Source organism: Bos indicus, chromosome 28 (assembly GCF_029378745.1).
Source record: "Bos indicus isolate NIAB-ARS_2022 breed Sahiwal x Tharparkar chromosome 28, NIAB-ARS_B.indTharparkar_mat_pri_1.0, whole genome shotgun sequence".
NCBI lineage: Eukaryota > Metazoa > Chordata > Mammalia > Artiodactyla > Bovidae > Bos > Bos indicus.
The window spans coordinates 15,598,531-15,616,813 of NC_091787.1; the positions used below are offsets into that span (position 1 = coordinate 15,598,531).

The 18,283-nt window shown below is 42.8% G+C and overlaps 1 protein-coding gene across 1 annotated transcript in view; it reads right to left on the bottom strand.

The window, feature by feature from the left end:
* Nucleotides 1–2,753: 2,753 nt before the first annotated feature.
* CCDC6 (coiled-coil domain containing 6) overlaps nt 2,754–18,283 on the bottom strand; it is a 112,432-nt gene continuing 96,902 nt past the window's right edge. The window contains exons 7-9 of the mRNA XM_070781841.1: nt 17,387–17,487; nt 8,177–8,301; nt 2,754–7,132 (exon numbers count right to left, since the gene is read on the bottom strand). Of these exons, the coding sequence (XP_070637942.1) occupies nt 6,938–7,132; nt 8,177–8,301; nt 17,387–17,487 (421 nt within the window). The 3' untranslated portion in view covers nt 2,754–6,937. The remainder of the gene's footprint in view (nt 7,133–8,176; nt 8,302–17,386; nt 17,488–18,283) is intronic.

The following is an 18,283-nucleotide window of genomic DNA, read 5'->3' on the forward strand; positions in this document are numbered from 1 at the left end:
TTGGGATAATTGAAAGTGAAAGTCAATCAGTCATGTTTGACTCTTTGCAACTCCATGGCATTCTCCAGGCCAGAATACTGGAGTGGATAGCCATTTCCTTTTCCAGGGGATCTTCCCAACCCAGGGATAGAACCCAGGTCTCCCGCTTCGTAGCCAGATTCTTTACCAGCTGAGCCACTAGGGAAGCCCAAGAACACTGGAATGGGTAGCCTATCCCTTCTCCAGTGGATCTTCCGGACCCAGGAATTGAACTGGGGTCTCATGCATTGCAGGCAGATTCTTTACCAGCTGAGCTACCAGGGAATCCCTTAGCATAATTAGTAGTTTCTAAAAGTTACACTCAATCATTAGTAGGGTATCAGAAAATAAGATCTTTAGAAAAATAGCTAATACATTTAGTTCAAAAGAATTCAATGTAATATGGAATTAGAGGAGATATGAAAGACAGAAAAGTTCTAAAGGACAGAAACTCAGTGTCTATGTTGACATAAACATTTGACACAAACCATACCTTCAGAGTCCCTTGGACAGCAAATTAGTCAATCATAAAGGAAATCAGTCCTGAATATTCACTGGAAGGACTGATGCTGAAGCTGATGATCCAATACTTTGGCCACCTGATGTGAAGAGCTGACCTATTGGAAAAGACCCTGATGCTGGGAAACACTGAGGGCAGGAGGAGAAGGGAGTGGCAGAGGATGAGATGGTTGGATGGCATCACTGATTCAATGGACAAGAGTTTGAGCAAATTCCAGGAGAGAGTGAAGGACAGGGAAGCCTGGTATGCTGCAGTCCACGGGGTCATGAAGAGTTGGACACGACTTAGCCACTGAACAATAAATATTTACCAAGTACTGGCTTCTCCCTCTATTTCTAGGAAAATGTTTAAAAGTTTGGGTCTGAATTGTATCAATACATTAGTCACTGAAAACAACTGTATTTCCCCAAGTATTTTTTTTAATTCAAATAGCTTATACATTAAAGCAAGGGCCCAGATTTACCTATAGTTTTACATAAACACCAAAAAAGTTTCTAAACCATTTCGATTTTAGAAGCACCATGTGAAAAAAAAGAAGTGCACATATAGCTTAAACTTTGTAACTTACGTGTTGTTAAAGTACTCTGCTTGAAATCCCATTTTCTTCAAATTCTACCTGAAATAAGAATGGCTATCTCCAACATGCAGATTAGAAAACTGAAGCTGGCAAATGAAGCCAAGTCCTGAACTCAGAGGTCCTGGGTAATTTCTTGGTCAATATTTTCAAGTTACAACTAAAACTTCGCTGCCATGAAAAGATTTTGGTCAACTCATCAAATAACCAATCAAATTGAAAACTCTTATCATTTTTGCTTAGTCACTCAGTCGTGTCCGGCTCTTTGCAACCCCATGGACTGTAGGCCCCCAGGCTCCTCTGCCAATGGGATTCCCCAGGCAAGAATACTGGAGTGGGTAGCCATTTCCTTCTTTAGGGGATCTTCCCAACCCAGGATTGCATTTGGGTCTCCTGTATTGCAGGCAGATTCTTTCTCATCTGAGCCAGTGAAGGAACTGGTACTTAAACCTAGAACTGATCCTAAAGCTCTGCTTCCTACAACTAGGAAGCAGAAACCCTACAGATGGATTTAAGAATATATACCAAATGTATTTTCCCAAGCCTGACTATGTATGTGTGTGTACATGTATATGGGATTCCCAGGTGGTGCTAGTGGTAAAGAACCTGCCTGCCAACCTTATATGCAGGAGATGTAAGAGACAGGGGTTCAATCCCTGGACTGGGCATGGCAACTCACTGCAGTATTCTTGCCAGGAAAATACTATGGACAGAGGAGCCTGGAGGGCTATAGTCCATGGGGTTGTATGGGGAAGGAGGTGGGAGGGGGGTGGTTCAGGATTGGGAACACGTGTACACCTGTGGCGGATGCATGTGGATGTATGGCAAAACCAATACAATATTGTAAAGTAAAAAAAAAAAAAAAATTATAATAATAAAAAAAAAATTTTTTTTACAAAAAAAAAAAGTCAGGCACAACTGAAGCGACAGAGTACATATATTTTGTGTGTGTGTGTGTGTGTGTGTGTGTGTAATGAAATTACATAACCAGGTTGTGTGCTCACAGTGCTGCAAAGGTTCCCTAACAGAGTAGACTGCTTGGACTCAGGACACCCATCCCTCCACTTACAATGCAGGGAGCCCCACAATGAGGTTCCTCATTCCTCACTCTTGCTGAGACCAGAAATTTTATCTTCTTGAGGAAGAGAAAGGCACTACAGAGCCACACCCACTCAAATCCTTGCTCTCAAGTATACTGATCACCTTTGTAGGCTACAGTCCATAGGGTCGAAAAGAGTCGGACACGACTGAAGCTACTGAGCACGTGTGTGTATATACACGTATCTATTGTTTATAGGTAACATTTTGAGAATGAGTGCGGTTTTTCTTTCCTTTTCATAATCTCCCAGGTTTATGGTTTTCAAGTGAAATGCAACACACATACATATGGTACAGTGCACAGATCATAAACTCACAGTTCAATGTAGTTTCAAAACCTCAGTACATCCAGATAACCAGCATCCTGATTAAGAAACAGAGCAGTACCAGTCTCTTTTGTTTCCTCTTCTTAAGCTTACCTTCTAAGGCAGCCTTCAGTATTCAGAATCCGAGACGAATATCTATCAGGAGCCACAGGGAAACAATATTCATTTTCTGACTCAAAGACCAGAAAGAAAGAGATAGGGTAGAAGGCTCAAGAGGTTCATTTTAAAAAATTATCTTTATTTAGGTTCTGATTCAGCACATGTATCAAAGGCTAATCAACATAAAGAAGTAAATAAGACATTAATTGGAAGTCTTACATCTCTCTAAATTCTGACCAAGAAATGTCAAGATTGCCACTATTAGCAGAACTCCAACCTAGTCAAGTTGTAGACAAGCTATTATGAACGACATACAGTGTGCACAGATACGCAGAGGCCGAAGACATGCTAGCACTTGGCTCTCTCCTCTTCCTCGCTGATGTCTTTCCTCGGGACGGCCCACTTTTGCTTTCCATGCCTAGTTCCCAATAAAGTCCAAAGAAGGCTCAGGGTCAACCTGATCCAACACTCTGCTGGAGGAATGCATTCGCAAACTGTTGTGCCTGCAACTTTGTTTTTGCCAGGATGAAGTTCAGATCGAGATGTACAATACAATCTAGACGACAGTGCAGACTAGGTCAAGAACTAAAGTTGAGCAGTAACCCCAGTTAAGGCATGAATGCACACACACACGCTTGCACACACACATCACCCACACTATCATGAACAGAAGATTCCTTCCATTGCCTAGCAAGAGGCAACCAGGGCTTGGCAGTTAACCGCAACTGCTGAGCACTCTGGAACATGCTCCCTAAAATTTTATCCTAACAGCTGTGTGTGTTTTATCCAAAAAAGAAAAAAAGAGAGAGAGAAAGAAAAAGGAAAGAAACTAAAAAAAAAAAAAAAACAAAAAAAAACACCCCTAACAACAAAAAAAGCAAAACCAAAACAAAACCCCAAAACCTAAAAACCCCTTAATCTCTTACAATGGCTCTTGAGCATGGAACTCACGTAGCAGCGTCAATGGCTGGCTCTTTAGTAATTTGGAAATAAAAGGTTGTTTTACTATGCATTTCTTTGGTAGTCATCACTACAAAGTTATCAGTGTTGGTTACCTATAATACAAGTACTAGATAGAAGAATCAAGTTATGCAGAAATTATTTCTTCTGTATCGATAAGATAAAAATAGTGAGCTCTCCAAGCACAAGTTACTATGCTTTTTCTTGCCTTATTGTAAGGGCATCCTCTATAAGCAAGGCTTCGTGCAGGAAAAGTTCATGTCTACCTAACAAAGGGCGATAACATATTCTATCTTTCTACAATTGGAACAGTTAACAAAAATTCACATTATCCATTATTTCTGGTCAAATCAGTGAGAAGCCAATTACAAAGGGGCGGCAGCAGCACTTGGTGTCAAAGCCACATTCTGGTCACACATTCATTCCATGGTTGTGGTCAGGCTCTCAGGAGCTCAAAATTTCAAACTCCTTTCAAAGAACAAAGGAGTGAGTTAGATCAAATCTTAAATACTTCCACCATCTGCCACATCACTAGAAGTCTGTCTAGAAAGCCAGCATGCTGAATGACAGAGAGCAGTTCAGAGCCCAGAGAGGCATCAGGTGTCAGGGAAAGTAATTTGGTTTTGAATAAAAGGCATGGTCATCTGGCGACAAGTACTTACTCTATTAGCAGCACAGTGATAGCCAAGGGTCTCTGTCAGTGAGACAGGAAAACGAAGCTATTGAACCTGCTGTGCCTCCCACCTGCCTTCCAAGGCCTCTGGGAGTCAGTCCAGGGTTGCGGGTGGGCAACAGGAACAGCAGAAACTGCATTCAGCCCCCCAAAGACATGCTCCAGGTATGTCAGCTTCCTGTGGGCGAGGGGGCTTTTGCCTCTGTGCTCTTGACGTGGAAATCTCTGGGGTCCTTGGGGGCTAAACAACTGCCAAGGAGCTGCCCTAGCAGGTACTCCCCAAGTGTGACAGGCTCCCCACGGGGATACAAAACACTCCAACAGGACCCAGAATGGCATCAGTTCAGAAGAGTAGTGTTTGTTCTATCAATCCAGAATGTCCACTGGGAGAGGCAACAGATTTACAGTGAAAAATGCTATTTGAAGGAGCTGTGTATCATTTTGCAATGAAATGACGAGTCTAGGGAAACTGGCGTCACCTTCCTGTAGAAATCTGAATGTTAAGGACTGTCTCTAGAAGGCATTTATCAGAACTGTTTGCTCCTCCAAGTGCTTTTTCAGTCACCATAGGACAATGTGTTAACTTTTGTGCTTTCCGGAGATCGCTAAATTGCTAGCAAGCAGAGGGAAGATCATTACATTTTAGACTCTCTTGTTTGAATGCAAGACCCTCTATCCAACAGCACTGAAACCTACAGTCTTGTAGAAAATTCTTGTAAACATAGATCATATTTCTCCTCTAAGAAAAACTGAGAACTGTACCATGCAGGCAACACCTGTTTGCCTGCTCTCAGAATTCCTCAAAATGGCCAGATACCAGGAGGGACAGTGAGCCATTGGTGAAATACCCAGGTCAGACAGGACCCCATCTGATTGAATTAAAAACCTCAAGCCTCAATAATCAAATGCCAAACTTCTTCCCCGTATTTGAGAACTGTACTATGATTATGTATATTACACATTATAAATAAAATTTATATAGACTTATGATTTCTTTCAAACAATTGAGGAGCAATGCTCTCAGTTTGGGGGTGGAAACTGAAAGAGCTGGAAAAAAAAAAATCCTATTGTTGCTTTTACTTTCAAGTTCTTAAGATGCTAGTCAAACACTATTAGCCAACAAGACTTTTTCTCATTCTGTAACTCTTAAATATGCATTTGAAGGCAAAAATGGAGGTTTCTCTACTGTACAATATTAAGTATCTACAATGTTATGGTTCCTTATACTTAGGAGTGTGGTCAGTAAAGAGCTAGCTATGAGAGGTGGTAGTCACAAAACATGGACTCTTAAAAATTATGGATAAATTAATTTTCAGTTCTCCGATTATATCCAACAGATACACATTCTCATCATAAAATATACATTCTCTAGTAAGTTATTTCCGTCCACAGCATATATAAATATGCAAACACAGGTGGTAAAAATCACTTTACTACCAAAGTACAAAACAGTAACTGCTGAAAAGCCAAAATAAAGGTGTTCCAAGTGTTAAGAAAAGAGTGACTCAGTGTTCCACTTTAAAGTGAAACCAAACAATTTATTTGTGCTGAATGAATGAAAATAACGCATTCAGGATATATTTCTTTGAACACTGCACTTGTTTTTACTGGGCAAAATAAGCAGTCCTCAAGGCTAATGTGCTACTTGCCTCTACAGCTCTTTCCTGCTAAGAGATAAAGTATTTTGTGGCCATTATACCAAGGTATTCCTATAATGTTCATTGCAAAGTCTTTTCTAATAGTATTTTTGCACCTTTAAAATATCTGTTCGAAGTCTATTTTAGGGGAACACAAGTAAAGAATGGAAAGGGAAAATAGCTGTTTTTGTTACAATCACACTGCCTTTGGCAGCAGAAATCACACGGCACGTTCTTATCAGCCATCGCAACCACCGGTGGGTAGTTAGCAACTCACAGGAGAGGGGGCTAGTGTGGGTAGGTTAACATCAAGGGTAAAGACAGAATCACACCTAGATATACAATAATTATCCATCCCACGTATATGGAAAAGATACAGCCATGTGAGCCAATACTTTAGGTGACCTCTTTTACAAGAGATGTGGGTGTTGAGATATACTGAACATACCCCATACAAAGTGTATCTGTTAGAAAGCTCTGTTAAACATGATCTTGGGCACTGATCCAGCTAACTTTCTGTTCTATACTGAGAGCTAGATTTTCAAAGGTCTGAACTGTAGTGCTGAATTATTGGTTTGCTTGGTAAACACCATTATAATGGGGGGTGGGGGGTAGTCATAACAGCTCAGTAATTTCCTGCAAATTCATGGAAAAAAATATAAAAAAGAGATCCCTTTTTATTTTACAAACCTAAAAGCCAGGAAAATGAAGCTCTGGGGGCCAAGCGAAAAATTGCACACTGCTGCTTAACTACCAAAGAGTCGAAAAGCCGAGGTCCCAGCCAGGGAATGGACGCACATGTAGATTCAAGTAGAACACCGATGGAAAAAAGTCGTCTGTTTAGTGTTGTAGACCCACAACACTGGCTGCGTTTCCGACACACATTTACAACACAATGAATGGTGAAGCCTAGATAACCTCAGTGCAAATAAGTCAGATCCGAATATGCCAGGGAAGGAAGCCTTTGGCGTCAAGTCGACGGCTCCACTGTATGAACGAGTCCCCAGGTGGGGTCTGGACTAAGCACATGCGTTAAGGCTGGGAGGAAGGGTGCACCGAATGTTGCGAGGGGGCAGGCTGCGAGGTGGCTGCCGAGGGGACCGCGGGCTGCATGGGTGGTGGAGGTGGAGGCGGCGGCGGCTGGACGGGGGTCTGTGTGTTGGGAGACGGAGGCGGCGTGGGCCGTTTGAATTTGTCAGGACTGTTGCTTCTCCGCGGTGAAGGCCTCTGTAGAGAGGACAGGAACAGCAGGTCAGACCAGGCATACAGGCTCACCCCTAACCCAGCTTGACTCGGGGCTAAGGCTGCCCAGAAGTGGACCCACGGAGACAAAACACCAGCCATGTCCTTGTCCCTCCCCAGTGGTTTTCAAACTCGTCATGAAAACTTCAACAAGGTAGAGTGTGCACTGACACCTATGAAAAGGCTACACAAAATCACCATGACATGTGATCAAACGACTGGACTTGGGGCCTTCAATGAGACTGTCTGAAAATGAAAAAACAGCTGTCACATCCTCCCCTTAAACTTTTTCTCTCTGTTGTATGCCTCTAGTTCCTTCAATCCCTCAAATAAGCTGAAAGCTATGGCTCAACCAAAAATGCCTGCTTTTATGTAAAGCTCATCAAACCAGCAAAACAGCTTCAGAAATATCTTACACACTCTTTTTTTTGTAGAATAGGGTTCTTCTTTTCAAGATTCCCTCACTGGGAACACCCTCCATTCTACCCTGTTCTCAAATCTCTTTTAGTGACATTTCCAACAAGCCTCTTATTCAACTACATAGCCAGCTCTAAAGAAAACACTCCGCTGAGTAGGGTCCGAACCAGATACACATAAGGTTCCTTCTAATTTCAGGAAAGAAAATTCTGGATGAAACTAGAAATGAATCTAATTTCAGGAAGAATATTGAGGGTCAGCGAACTGTGAAGATGCAGACAATAAATACTTTCAGATGTGATGGCAACCAACAATAATTCACTATGGCAAGGAGCATAGAATTCAATCACGGCATTGGCCAGAGTTCAAAGTACATTTCATGAAGGGCAATCTTTCAAAGAAAGTGAAGGTCAAGTTTTTGCCTCCTGAGAAGGATTTCAGTTTCAACACCACAATGCGGCATCGGATTGCTGGGAGATATCTAGAAGTTTAGGATGAACTGAAGGAATAAGAAAGGTAAAGTTCTAAGGGCATCAACATCAGCTCCCACGTCGCTATACCAGTCGCTACCACCATCAGGCGTCAAGTGCTGCTTCCTGCGTGGATACTTACTGTGATACCATGGGATGCTCCCATATGCTGCACATGAAGACCTGGAGAATTGTAATAAGACATTCCGGCTCGAGTCAGTGAAGTTGGTGGCGTGAAACCAACTGTGTGACTTGCATATGAGAGACCTGAAATATAACAACAACTTGTGAGTACTACTCTGGACTCAACTCTCTGGTGTCTTAAGCATCTAGGAGGCTTAAAAATAGGGAAGTTCTGGAACTTCCCTGGTGGTCTAGTGGTCAAGACTCCAAGCTGCCAATGCAGGGGGCACAGGTTCGATCCCTGGTTAGGGAACTAAGATCCCACATGCCTTGAGGCCAAAAAAAAAAATGTAGAAGTTCTTATTCATCCACAAAAATGCAAACAGGTAAGAGGAGTGATGGGCTTACCAAATGGCCTGATGGATGGATAACAAAGGATATAAAAGTCAAGCCCTAGAACAGACTAGACAGTCCAGATATAAGTCCACGCATAAATGGTCAGATGATTTCAATGAAGGTGCCAGGAATATGTGATGGTAAAAGGGTGGTCTCTTCAACAAATGGTGCTGGGAAAACTTGACATTCACATCCATAAAGAATGAAACTGGAGCCCTAACTTACACCACACACAAAAATCAACTCAAAATGAATTAAAGACTTACACATAAAACCTGAAACCATAAAACTCCTATAAGGAAACACAGGGGAAAGCTTTATAACGTTGGTCTTGGCAATGATTTCTTACATATGACACCAAACACACAGCCACAAAAGCAAAGATAGCCAGATGGGACTACAGCATACTGAAAAGTTTCTGCTCAGCAAAGGAAATAATCGACACAAAGGTAACCTATGGAATGGGAGAAAATATTTATAAATCATGTATCAGATAAGGGAATAATATGGAATAATATCCAAAATATGTAAGGAACTCATCCAATGCAAAAGCAAATAAATAACCTGATAAAAAACGGGCAGAGAACCTCAGCAGACACTTTTCCAAAGAAGGCAAACCGATGGCCAATAGATACATGAAAAGATGCTCAACATCATTAATCATCAGTGAAAAGCAAATCCAAACCGCAACAGGATATGATCTTACATCTGTCAGCATAGCTATTAAAAAAAATAAAAATAAACATTTCTAAAGGTCGGCAAGGATGTGGAGAAAAGGGAACCCTGTGCACTGCTCATGGGAATGTAAATGGGTGCGAATGCTACAGAAAGCATTATGGAGCTTCCTCAAAAATTAAAAATAGAACTACCATAAATGATCCAGCAATCCCACTCCAGGGTATTTATCCAAAAGAACTGGAAACAGGATCTTGAAAAGAAATTTGCACCCACAGGTTCATAGCAACACTCTTCACAGTAGCCAAGACATAGACATGACCCAGAAGTTCCATCAACAGACGAATGGATAGGGAAAACATGATGTAAACATGCAGTGGAATATTATTCAGCCTTTAAAAAGAAGAAAACTCTGTTTTGTTTTTTTTTAAAGAACATGATGAACCTGGAGGACATTATGTTAACCAATACAAGCCAGTCACAGAAGGATGGATACTGCATGACAACAGATACACAAAGGATCTAGGTCAAATTCACAGAAGCAGAGAGCAGGACGGTGGGTGACCGGGGGTGGGGGTAGAGGGAATGGGGGAATTATTATTTGATGGGTATAACGTTTCAATTTTATAAGAAGAATAAGTTACAGAGATATGCTGCACAACACTGTATCTATTTAACAGTACTGTACAGAACAGTTAAAAAGGTGGTAAGAGGGTGGATCGCATGTGAAGTGCTCTTACCTCCACTAAAAAAAAAAAAGTCCAGGCTTGAGAGGAGTACAACTGAGACATTACAAAAGTAGAAGACAGACGAAGTAAGAGTAGAGTGGAAAAAACAGAGTGAAGGGGTAAAGACCAGATGCAAGAAAAGGGAAGGTGTCAAAAGATACACCAATAATAACAAGACCAAACCGCCATGTTTGTTGTAGCCACAAAGGCAAACAGAAAGCCACCACGGAAAACTTGGCGACTTCAGGATATTAAACGAAGAAAACGAGAAGCTCTATAGATTCCAATGTTCCTCCCCAAAGAAACAGGTATTTAACCACTTCCCGAATTGATGTTCTCAAATTGTGGTGCTGGGCAAGGCTTTTGAGAATCCCCGGGACAGCAAGGAGTTCAGACTAGTCAATCCTAAAGGGAATCAACCCTGAATATTCATTGGAAGGACGGATGCTGAAGCTGAAGCTCCAATACTTTGGCCACCTGCTCTAAAGAGCTGACTCACTGGCAAAATTCTGATGCTGGAAAAGATTGAAGGCAGAAGAAGGGGACGACAGAGGACAAGATGGTTAGAGGGCATCACCGACTCAATGGACATGAGTCTGAGCAAACTCCGGGACATAGTGAAGGACAGGGAAGCCTGGGCTGCATGCAGTCCACAGGGTTACGAAGAGTTGGACACAACTTAGCAACTGAGCAACAACAACCTCTCCTTCAAGGCTCGTCTCAAAAGCTCTCTAAGCTGGTGGCTCTTTCTCCTTTGAATTTTTCTTGAAATTAGTTTTTTTTAATTATACCTTCTAATTTTATCATAAATTTTTATTTAGAAATAGTTCATGATTCATAAGAAGTTGCAAAAATACTCCAGGATCTCTGTCTACCCTTCATCCAGCTTCCCTCAATGATGTCTTACATAACCTCAGCACATTGTCAAAACCAGAACAAGTGACTAAGAGACAAACTCACTGTGTGTGTGTGTGTGTGTGTGTGTGTGTGTACACGTACAGGTGTAACTTTATCACCTGTGCTGATCCAAGTAATTGTCACCACAATCAGCACACACAATCATTACAAAACCACAAGCAAACTTCTTTGTGTTGTCCCTTTAACTGTTACGCCCTCTCTCTAATCCTAACCCCTGGCAAGGACTGATCTGTTTTCCATCACTGTAATTTTCTCACTTTGAGCATGCTATATTAATAGATATGAAATTATACAGTATACAATCCTTTGAGATTAGTTTTTCATTCATCACAATGCCCCTATGATCCTTCCAAGTTATTGTATATATCAAGTTAATTCCTTTTTAGTGCTGGGTAATATGTCATTGAGTATGGATGCACCACAACTTAACATTTTAGGGGATATAAAATACATGAAACTCATTATATTTGGCCTTGCATTAACAGTATTTTATTTCTTATGTTTTCTTAGGCCCTGTTGTTGGTCATAAGCATTAGAGGCCAGAGACCATGTCTTAAAATTTTCTTTTTCTCCTAAGTTATAATCATCATATATCTGACCCTCAGGCCCAGGAATATAATAAAGGATAAAAATCCCCCCAAAAATCTAAATAGAAAATGCCTCCTAAACAGAATACTGCGGCTTTATGAAGTTATTGTTGGAATAAATTGCTCTTGCTCTACTACAGAAATGCATTGCCTAGAGAAAAATTTTAAGATTTATACTTCATTGTCCACTAGCTCAAGATTGTGAATTGAAAAAAAATGATTCATTAAAAGCAATTCATGACAAAATACCACTAAGCAAAATGAAGATACCAATGTATACATAAACAATAGAAAATCAACTACCGAAACGGAAGTTGCAAGACATGTGGGAGGGGAGACATGGGGAGAGAAGACACCTGAAAACACTAAAATCTGAACACTTTGGATATAAGGATTCTGGATGGTTTTATGATTATTTCTGCTTCTTCCGACTGCCCCCAAATTCCCTCTAATGCACCTCTGCTAAAGGAAAAAAGATGGGATGGATGTGAGAGTTGGACTGTGAAGAAAGCTGAGTGCCAAAGAATTGATGCTTTTGAACTGTGGTGTTGGAGAACTCTTGAGAGTCCCTTGGACTGCAAGGAGATCCAACCAGTCCATTCTAAAGGAGATCAGTCCTGGGTGTTCATTGGAAGGACTGATGCTGAGGCTGAAACTCCAATACTTTGGCCACCTCATGCGAAGAGTTGACTCATTGGAAAAGACCCTGATGCTGAGAGGGATTGGGGGCAGGAGGAGAAGGGGATGACAGCGGGTGAGATGGCTGGATGGCATCACTGACTCGATGCACATGAGTTTGAGTGAACTCCGGGAGTTGGTGATGGACAGGGAGGCCTGGCGTGCTGCGATTCACGGGGTCACAAAGAACAGGACACGACTGAGCGACTGAACTGAACTGAACTGAAAGGAAAAAAAAAAAAAAACCAACCACCATACAACCAAACAAAAGGCAGAAGTTTGAAGATTCTGTTCCTTTGGATATTATTTTAGTTCTACAAGTCATTCATGAAAACACTGTCTCTGTGAACATTGACACACTAGAGATAAGATTTCTCCTTTAGCCCTCCCTGATCTGGCTCTGTCCTCATCACTCCATCAAGGCTGCTCTTGCCAAGGCAGGCAGCGTTCCTGCGCTGCCAGCTGTATTGCTATTCTCCGTTCTTTATTGCAATTGGCCTTTATTGCAATTGGCCTTTATTGCAATTGGCCTTTATTGCAATTGACCTTGGGGCAATGAGGACAGAGCTGACCCCTCCCTTCTTGCTGAAAGGCTGGTCTTCACCTCAGTGATATTGGATACTGGTTTCCTTCCCCTTCCCTGGGAGCAACTTCCCAATCTCCTTTGCCAGGTTTCCTCCTGTACATGACCTCTAAATATTACAGTCACTTCTGGATCAGACGGAAGGGCTTTTCTCTTCTCCCTGTACCTTCCATGACTAGGTGATCTTCTCTATTTTAGTAGCTTTAAAATAGAGTTTTTATTTTAGAATAGTTTTTGGTTTACAGAAAAGTGGTGAAAATAAGTATAGGGAGAGCTCCTGCACTTCACACACTCAGATTCCGTATTATCATTATTTGATCACACCACATGCTTTGGAGGATCTTAGCTCCCCACCCACTCCAGTACTCTTGCCTGGAAAATCCCATGGACGGAGGAGCCTGGTAGGCTGCAGTCCATGGGGTCGCTAAGAGTCAGACACGACTAAGCAACTTCACTTTCGCTTTTCACTTTCACGCATTGGAGAAGGAAATGGCACCCCACTCCAGTACTCTTGCCTGGAAAATCCCACGGACGGAGGAGCCTGGTGGGCTGCAGTCCATGGGGTCTCTATGAGTCGGGCACGACTGAGTGACTTCACTTTCACTTTCATGCACTGGAGAAGGAAATGGCAACCCACTCCAGTGTTCTTGCCTGGAGAATCCCAGGGACAGGGGAGCCTGATGGGCTGCCGTCTATGGGGTCACACAGAGTCGGACACGACTGAAGCGACTTAGCAGCAGCAGCAGTTCCTCAACCAGGGAGTGAACCCATGACCTTGGAATTGAAAGCGTGCAGTCCTAACCACTGGATTGCTGGGGAATTCCAACAGATTCCCTATTACTAACTTTTTATGCCACTGTGGTACTTCTGTCACAACTAACAAACCAATGTTGATACATTACTACTAACTCAGGTTCATACATTATCTGGATTTCCTGAGGTTTTCCCTATTGTCCTCTTCCTGTTTCAGGAATCCATGTTCTACGCATAGTTGTCATGTCTCATTAGGCACCTCTTGGTTGAGATAGTTCCTCAAACTTCCTTGTTTTTTTATGACCTCGTCAGTTTTCAGGTGTACTGATCAGGTATTTTACAGACAGAGTGTCCGTCTACTGTCTGACATTTTCCACGTGGGGTGATGAGCTTTGGGGAGGAAGACTGCAGAGGTAAAGGGCTCTTCTCATCACATCATATCAAGGCTGTGTGTGTGCTAAGTCGCTTCAGTTGTGTCTGATTCTCTGTGACCCTATGGACTGTAGCCCACCAGGCTCCTTTGTCCATGGGATTCTCTAGGCAGGAATACTGGAGTGGGTTGCCATGCTCTCCTCCAGGGGATCTTCCTGATCCAAGGACCGAACCTGCATCTCTTATGTCTCCTGCATTGGCAGGCGGGTTCTTTACCACTGGTGCCAAATGGGAAGCCCTCATATCAAGGGTACATACTACCAACATGACTGACCACTGTCAATGTTGACCTTGATCTCCTGGCTGAGGCAGTACCTGTGACGTTTCTCCATTATAAAGGTACTCTTTCCCCTTCCTTCTCACATGACATTCTCTGCAAGTCCTCATCTGCAGTCCATATTTAGAGATCAGGGAGCTAGTTCCATTTCCATGAGGACAGACTATCTGCATCAATTATTTGGCATTCTTCTGTAATGAGAGATTTATCTCTTCTCCCTGTCTATTCACTTAGCCATTTATTTAGATCAGTGTGAACTGATGGATATTTGTTTTCTGTTTGGGTTACAACCTACCATTACACTGCTTATCGTTCAAATGTTCCAGCTTTGGCCTCTGGGAGCCCTTTCGGCTAGCTCCTGTGTCTCTTGGAACTATCCTTATCTTTGTGTTTTTTGCGCTTCTCCTTACTATGTTGGCAGAACTGGAATGTCCACATTCATCTCATATATTCCCTGCCCCAGGCCCCAGAAACATACATTTCTCCAAAGAGCCTCAGTTCTTTTACCTGGAGACAGGAATTAGAAACCAAGGTAGGGGCAGCAGCTATGCTTGTTGCTAGTGCAGTATAGATCCTTTTAACAACTTCATTATCCCCCATGCCTACTGTAGGCACATGAAAACATGCTAAGTGGGAATGGCTTTTTCTTAGGCTATATAAAATAGTGAACAACTTCAAAAAAATTGCTGGAAAAAATAATACTCTGTATAATCCACATGTACAAGTCCACATATAAGCGAGAACTTTTTGTCAGTTCTGGGAAACGTTCCTTTCAATCAAGTTGTGAGATAGCCCTCAAAATATTCCAACAAGTTAATGAAAATACAAGACTGCCAATGTTAACCAGAAATGGTAAGGGAAGAAGAGCCAAAATACTTAAAATGGAAATGAAAACTACGAACAGCACAGTTCCACTGAAGCAGTGATTAGATATTCATAATATTGAGAACCACAAATTCTTTCAATAAAAAATAAAGTGAAAAGAAAACTTGAAAATTCAGATGTTGCTCATATATTATGCATGCAACGGACTAGAGAGAATAGGAGTAATTCCACTGCCAAAAGGAGTTTATAATCTACTTTGATGATATTCTAGAATTTCAAAGATGGTACAAATGTTCTCACTAAAGCTGGCTGAAATTTAAAAAGAAAAAATCTAGTTGTTCCTTACTATGATGTAGTATTAATGGATAACCAACTAGCTTGTCTATACAAGGAAGCCTCACGTTACAGCAACAGGGACAGCAAAAGCCAAAATTCTGTGCAGGCAATACATCTTCCTGCAGAGTATTTGTTACCATAGAAGTTAATACTCCCAACCAAGGTCTCACTTTCGTTTCCGGTTTCTTCAGTGACCACAACACTACATTTAATGAATTAGAAATCACATGCATTTAGGTTTAAATAAAACAAAGAGAACACTAAATTATACTTAATATGAATCAGTATCAGTATGAGCTATAAAAGCCTTCCTCTTTCTTGCTTCTTCCTAACTCACGACTTTCTTCCCCATCAATAAATCAGAAAGCAAAGAAGACCTTTATCCTCCTGGTAGTGAAACCCAAATGCTCTTTGGGGAAACCTGAGAGGCAGCTCAGGAGAGAAGCTTCTGGAGAGATCTCAAGGCCACTGCAGAGCAGGAGAAACAGATTCAGGAACATCCTTTGGGGCAAGAACAAGTGATGATTGTGCTGAAGATCCACAACAGAAAGTCCTTTGGATTTACAAACAGCCCCTCTTCACCCTGTCAGATGCCCGAGAGCATGCCGGCCCCAAGTGGACAAAAGCTGCCACACTTTGTGTTGGGCTTTTACAAATGACCCTTCTAGAGATGTCCTTGGTGGACCAGTGGTTAAGACTCTGCACTTCCACTGCAGGCAGCATGAGTTTGATCCCTAGTCAGGAACTAAGATTCTGCACGCCACATGGCTTGGGCAAAAACAGGCAGGCCAACAAAACCAAAAAGTGTGACCCCTCTTACAAAAAGTCATAACAGCACAGTGCTGGGCTGGATCCTAAACTCATCAAGCCATTTCTGCCTCCTGCTATCCTCAGCCACCTGCCTGGCTGCAGCACTTCCCCTTTGTCAACCTGAAGGGCATCCATGCTTGGTGTCCCATTATTACAACAGACGAAATGAGATGACACCCTAATGTGAAGCTGTTTCACTGTCCCAGACCACAAAACCTTTATTGCTGCCACCCTTTTGAACCATCACCTCACTTTATTCTGCTGTGAAACTGTCCCTCCAGCTCCCTTCCCCCACCCCCAACACTTCCCCCCCCCCAACTCTGTTGAAAATCTGTTTACCAGCGAGCACAAGAAGAGCAGCCTGGACACTTCAGTCACAAGACACAGCCCTTGGCCAGCTACCTTTTCCTTCCTCCCTCCGCTCACTGCCCTCCCTCCCCTGCCTTCCTCTTTCTTCCCTGCTGGATCATTAATTTGCCCTCCTGGCCCGAGAATCCCATGCTGTGCGGGTATGGAGCCAGGGACCCCGGGGAGAGAGTTTTTCGGGGTCAGATGAAGACAAGCCTGCCTTTGAGGGGAAGGCTTCTGAGGAGCAAAGCCAGAGACAGAAGCAAAGCCAGTTCCTTCTCGCCCGGTCTGTGTCCCAGGGCCGAGGCCCACTCACCATCACTGCAGAGAGCAGGAGGCAGCCTGTGCTCGGAAGGACACAGGCCTTGGAAATAAGACACGCCCTGCCTCGCCACTTCCTGGCCATCTGACCAGTAGCTGCAGAACCTCCACATCACTGCTCCCTCAATTTTAATACAACACCTGCATTAATTATTCTGAGGGTAAAACGGAGATGGTGAACCCATAAGAAGAAGAGAGAACCCATAATAAGCTTTGATGCATCTCAGAAAAATCTACCCAAGGTTCTTGTCAATTCATTGGCACCTAAAATTATAGTCAAAGATAGTCTTTTCACAAAGGTTTTGTAGACTTAAATTACATTTTTTGGTTCCAGAAAAACTGAAGAAAACCACCAGCTGGCATTACAATATTTGTGCTTAAAAATTTGAAGCAAAGACTCTGTTGTGATGGTATTGATCATTTTTTTTTTTTGGTGTTTCTGGACAACACATGACCCCTCTCTGTTTACAAGACTTTTATATGCTGGGAGGGAACGTATTCCGGGGTAGCTAATAAATACAGCAGAAATGAGTCGCAGAGGCAGCCGAGAACACATACTCACCAGGTGATATTGGCCGGCTTGAACTGGGAGAAGGTGTGTAAGGGATCGGGCTGGACACAGTGCGAGGTCTTAATCCTTGTGCAGACATCTCGTTAAAATACCTAAGAGGCAGGATGACATGGTTAGCACCGCCTGCATCCCAGCAGTTCCTCAGAACGCTTCCCCGAGAAAATGTCAGACGTTTGCATCATGAGGTAGAACTCATGAGCGTTCAGAAAGTGCCGCTGCAACGAGGACACGTGTATAATGCAGGCGCCAGAGCCACGCTGCTGCACTGCCTGGCACAGCACTCTCTGCAGGGGTGTGGGCGAGGGAATCCAGGCTGTCTTTACTCAGGATGGAGGCCTGGTGACAGCCGGGTCACAGACAGGACCAGGCTTTTCTCCATCACGGAACAGTTACGTAGGAATTCACTGCCCCTGTCCCAAGAATGAGACACAACCATGTTGTAAGTGTGTGTGGTGTGTGTGTATGTTAGTTGTTCAGTCGTGTTGGACTCTTTGTGACTCCATGGACTTACAACACTCCATATGTGAGTGTGGGTTGTGTGTGTGTACGTTAGCTGCTCAGTCATGTTGGACTCTTTGTGACTCCTACCAGGCCCCTCTGTCCATGGGATTCTCCAGGCAAGAATACTAGAGTGAGTTGCCATTTCCTTCTCCAGGGGGACCTTCCCGACCCAGGGATCAAATCCAGGTCTCCCACATTGTAGGCAGATTCTTTATGGTCTGAGCTACCAATGGGGCTCAATGGCTACATGTAAATGCTATAATGGCTACATGTGAATTGTTCCTTGAAAAGCCAACCCAAACAAGCCCTCTGAGATGTATGTCATCAAATTAAAGGTACGTGGTTCCCTGAAGTGGATGTCAATTGTTTACAAGGCAGGCCTTGCTT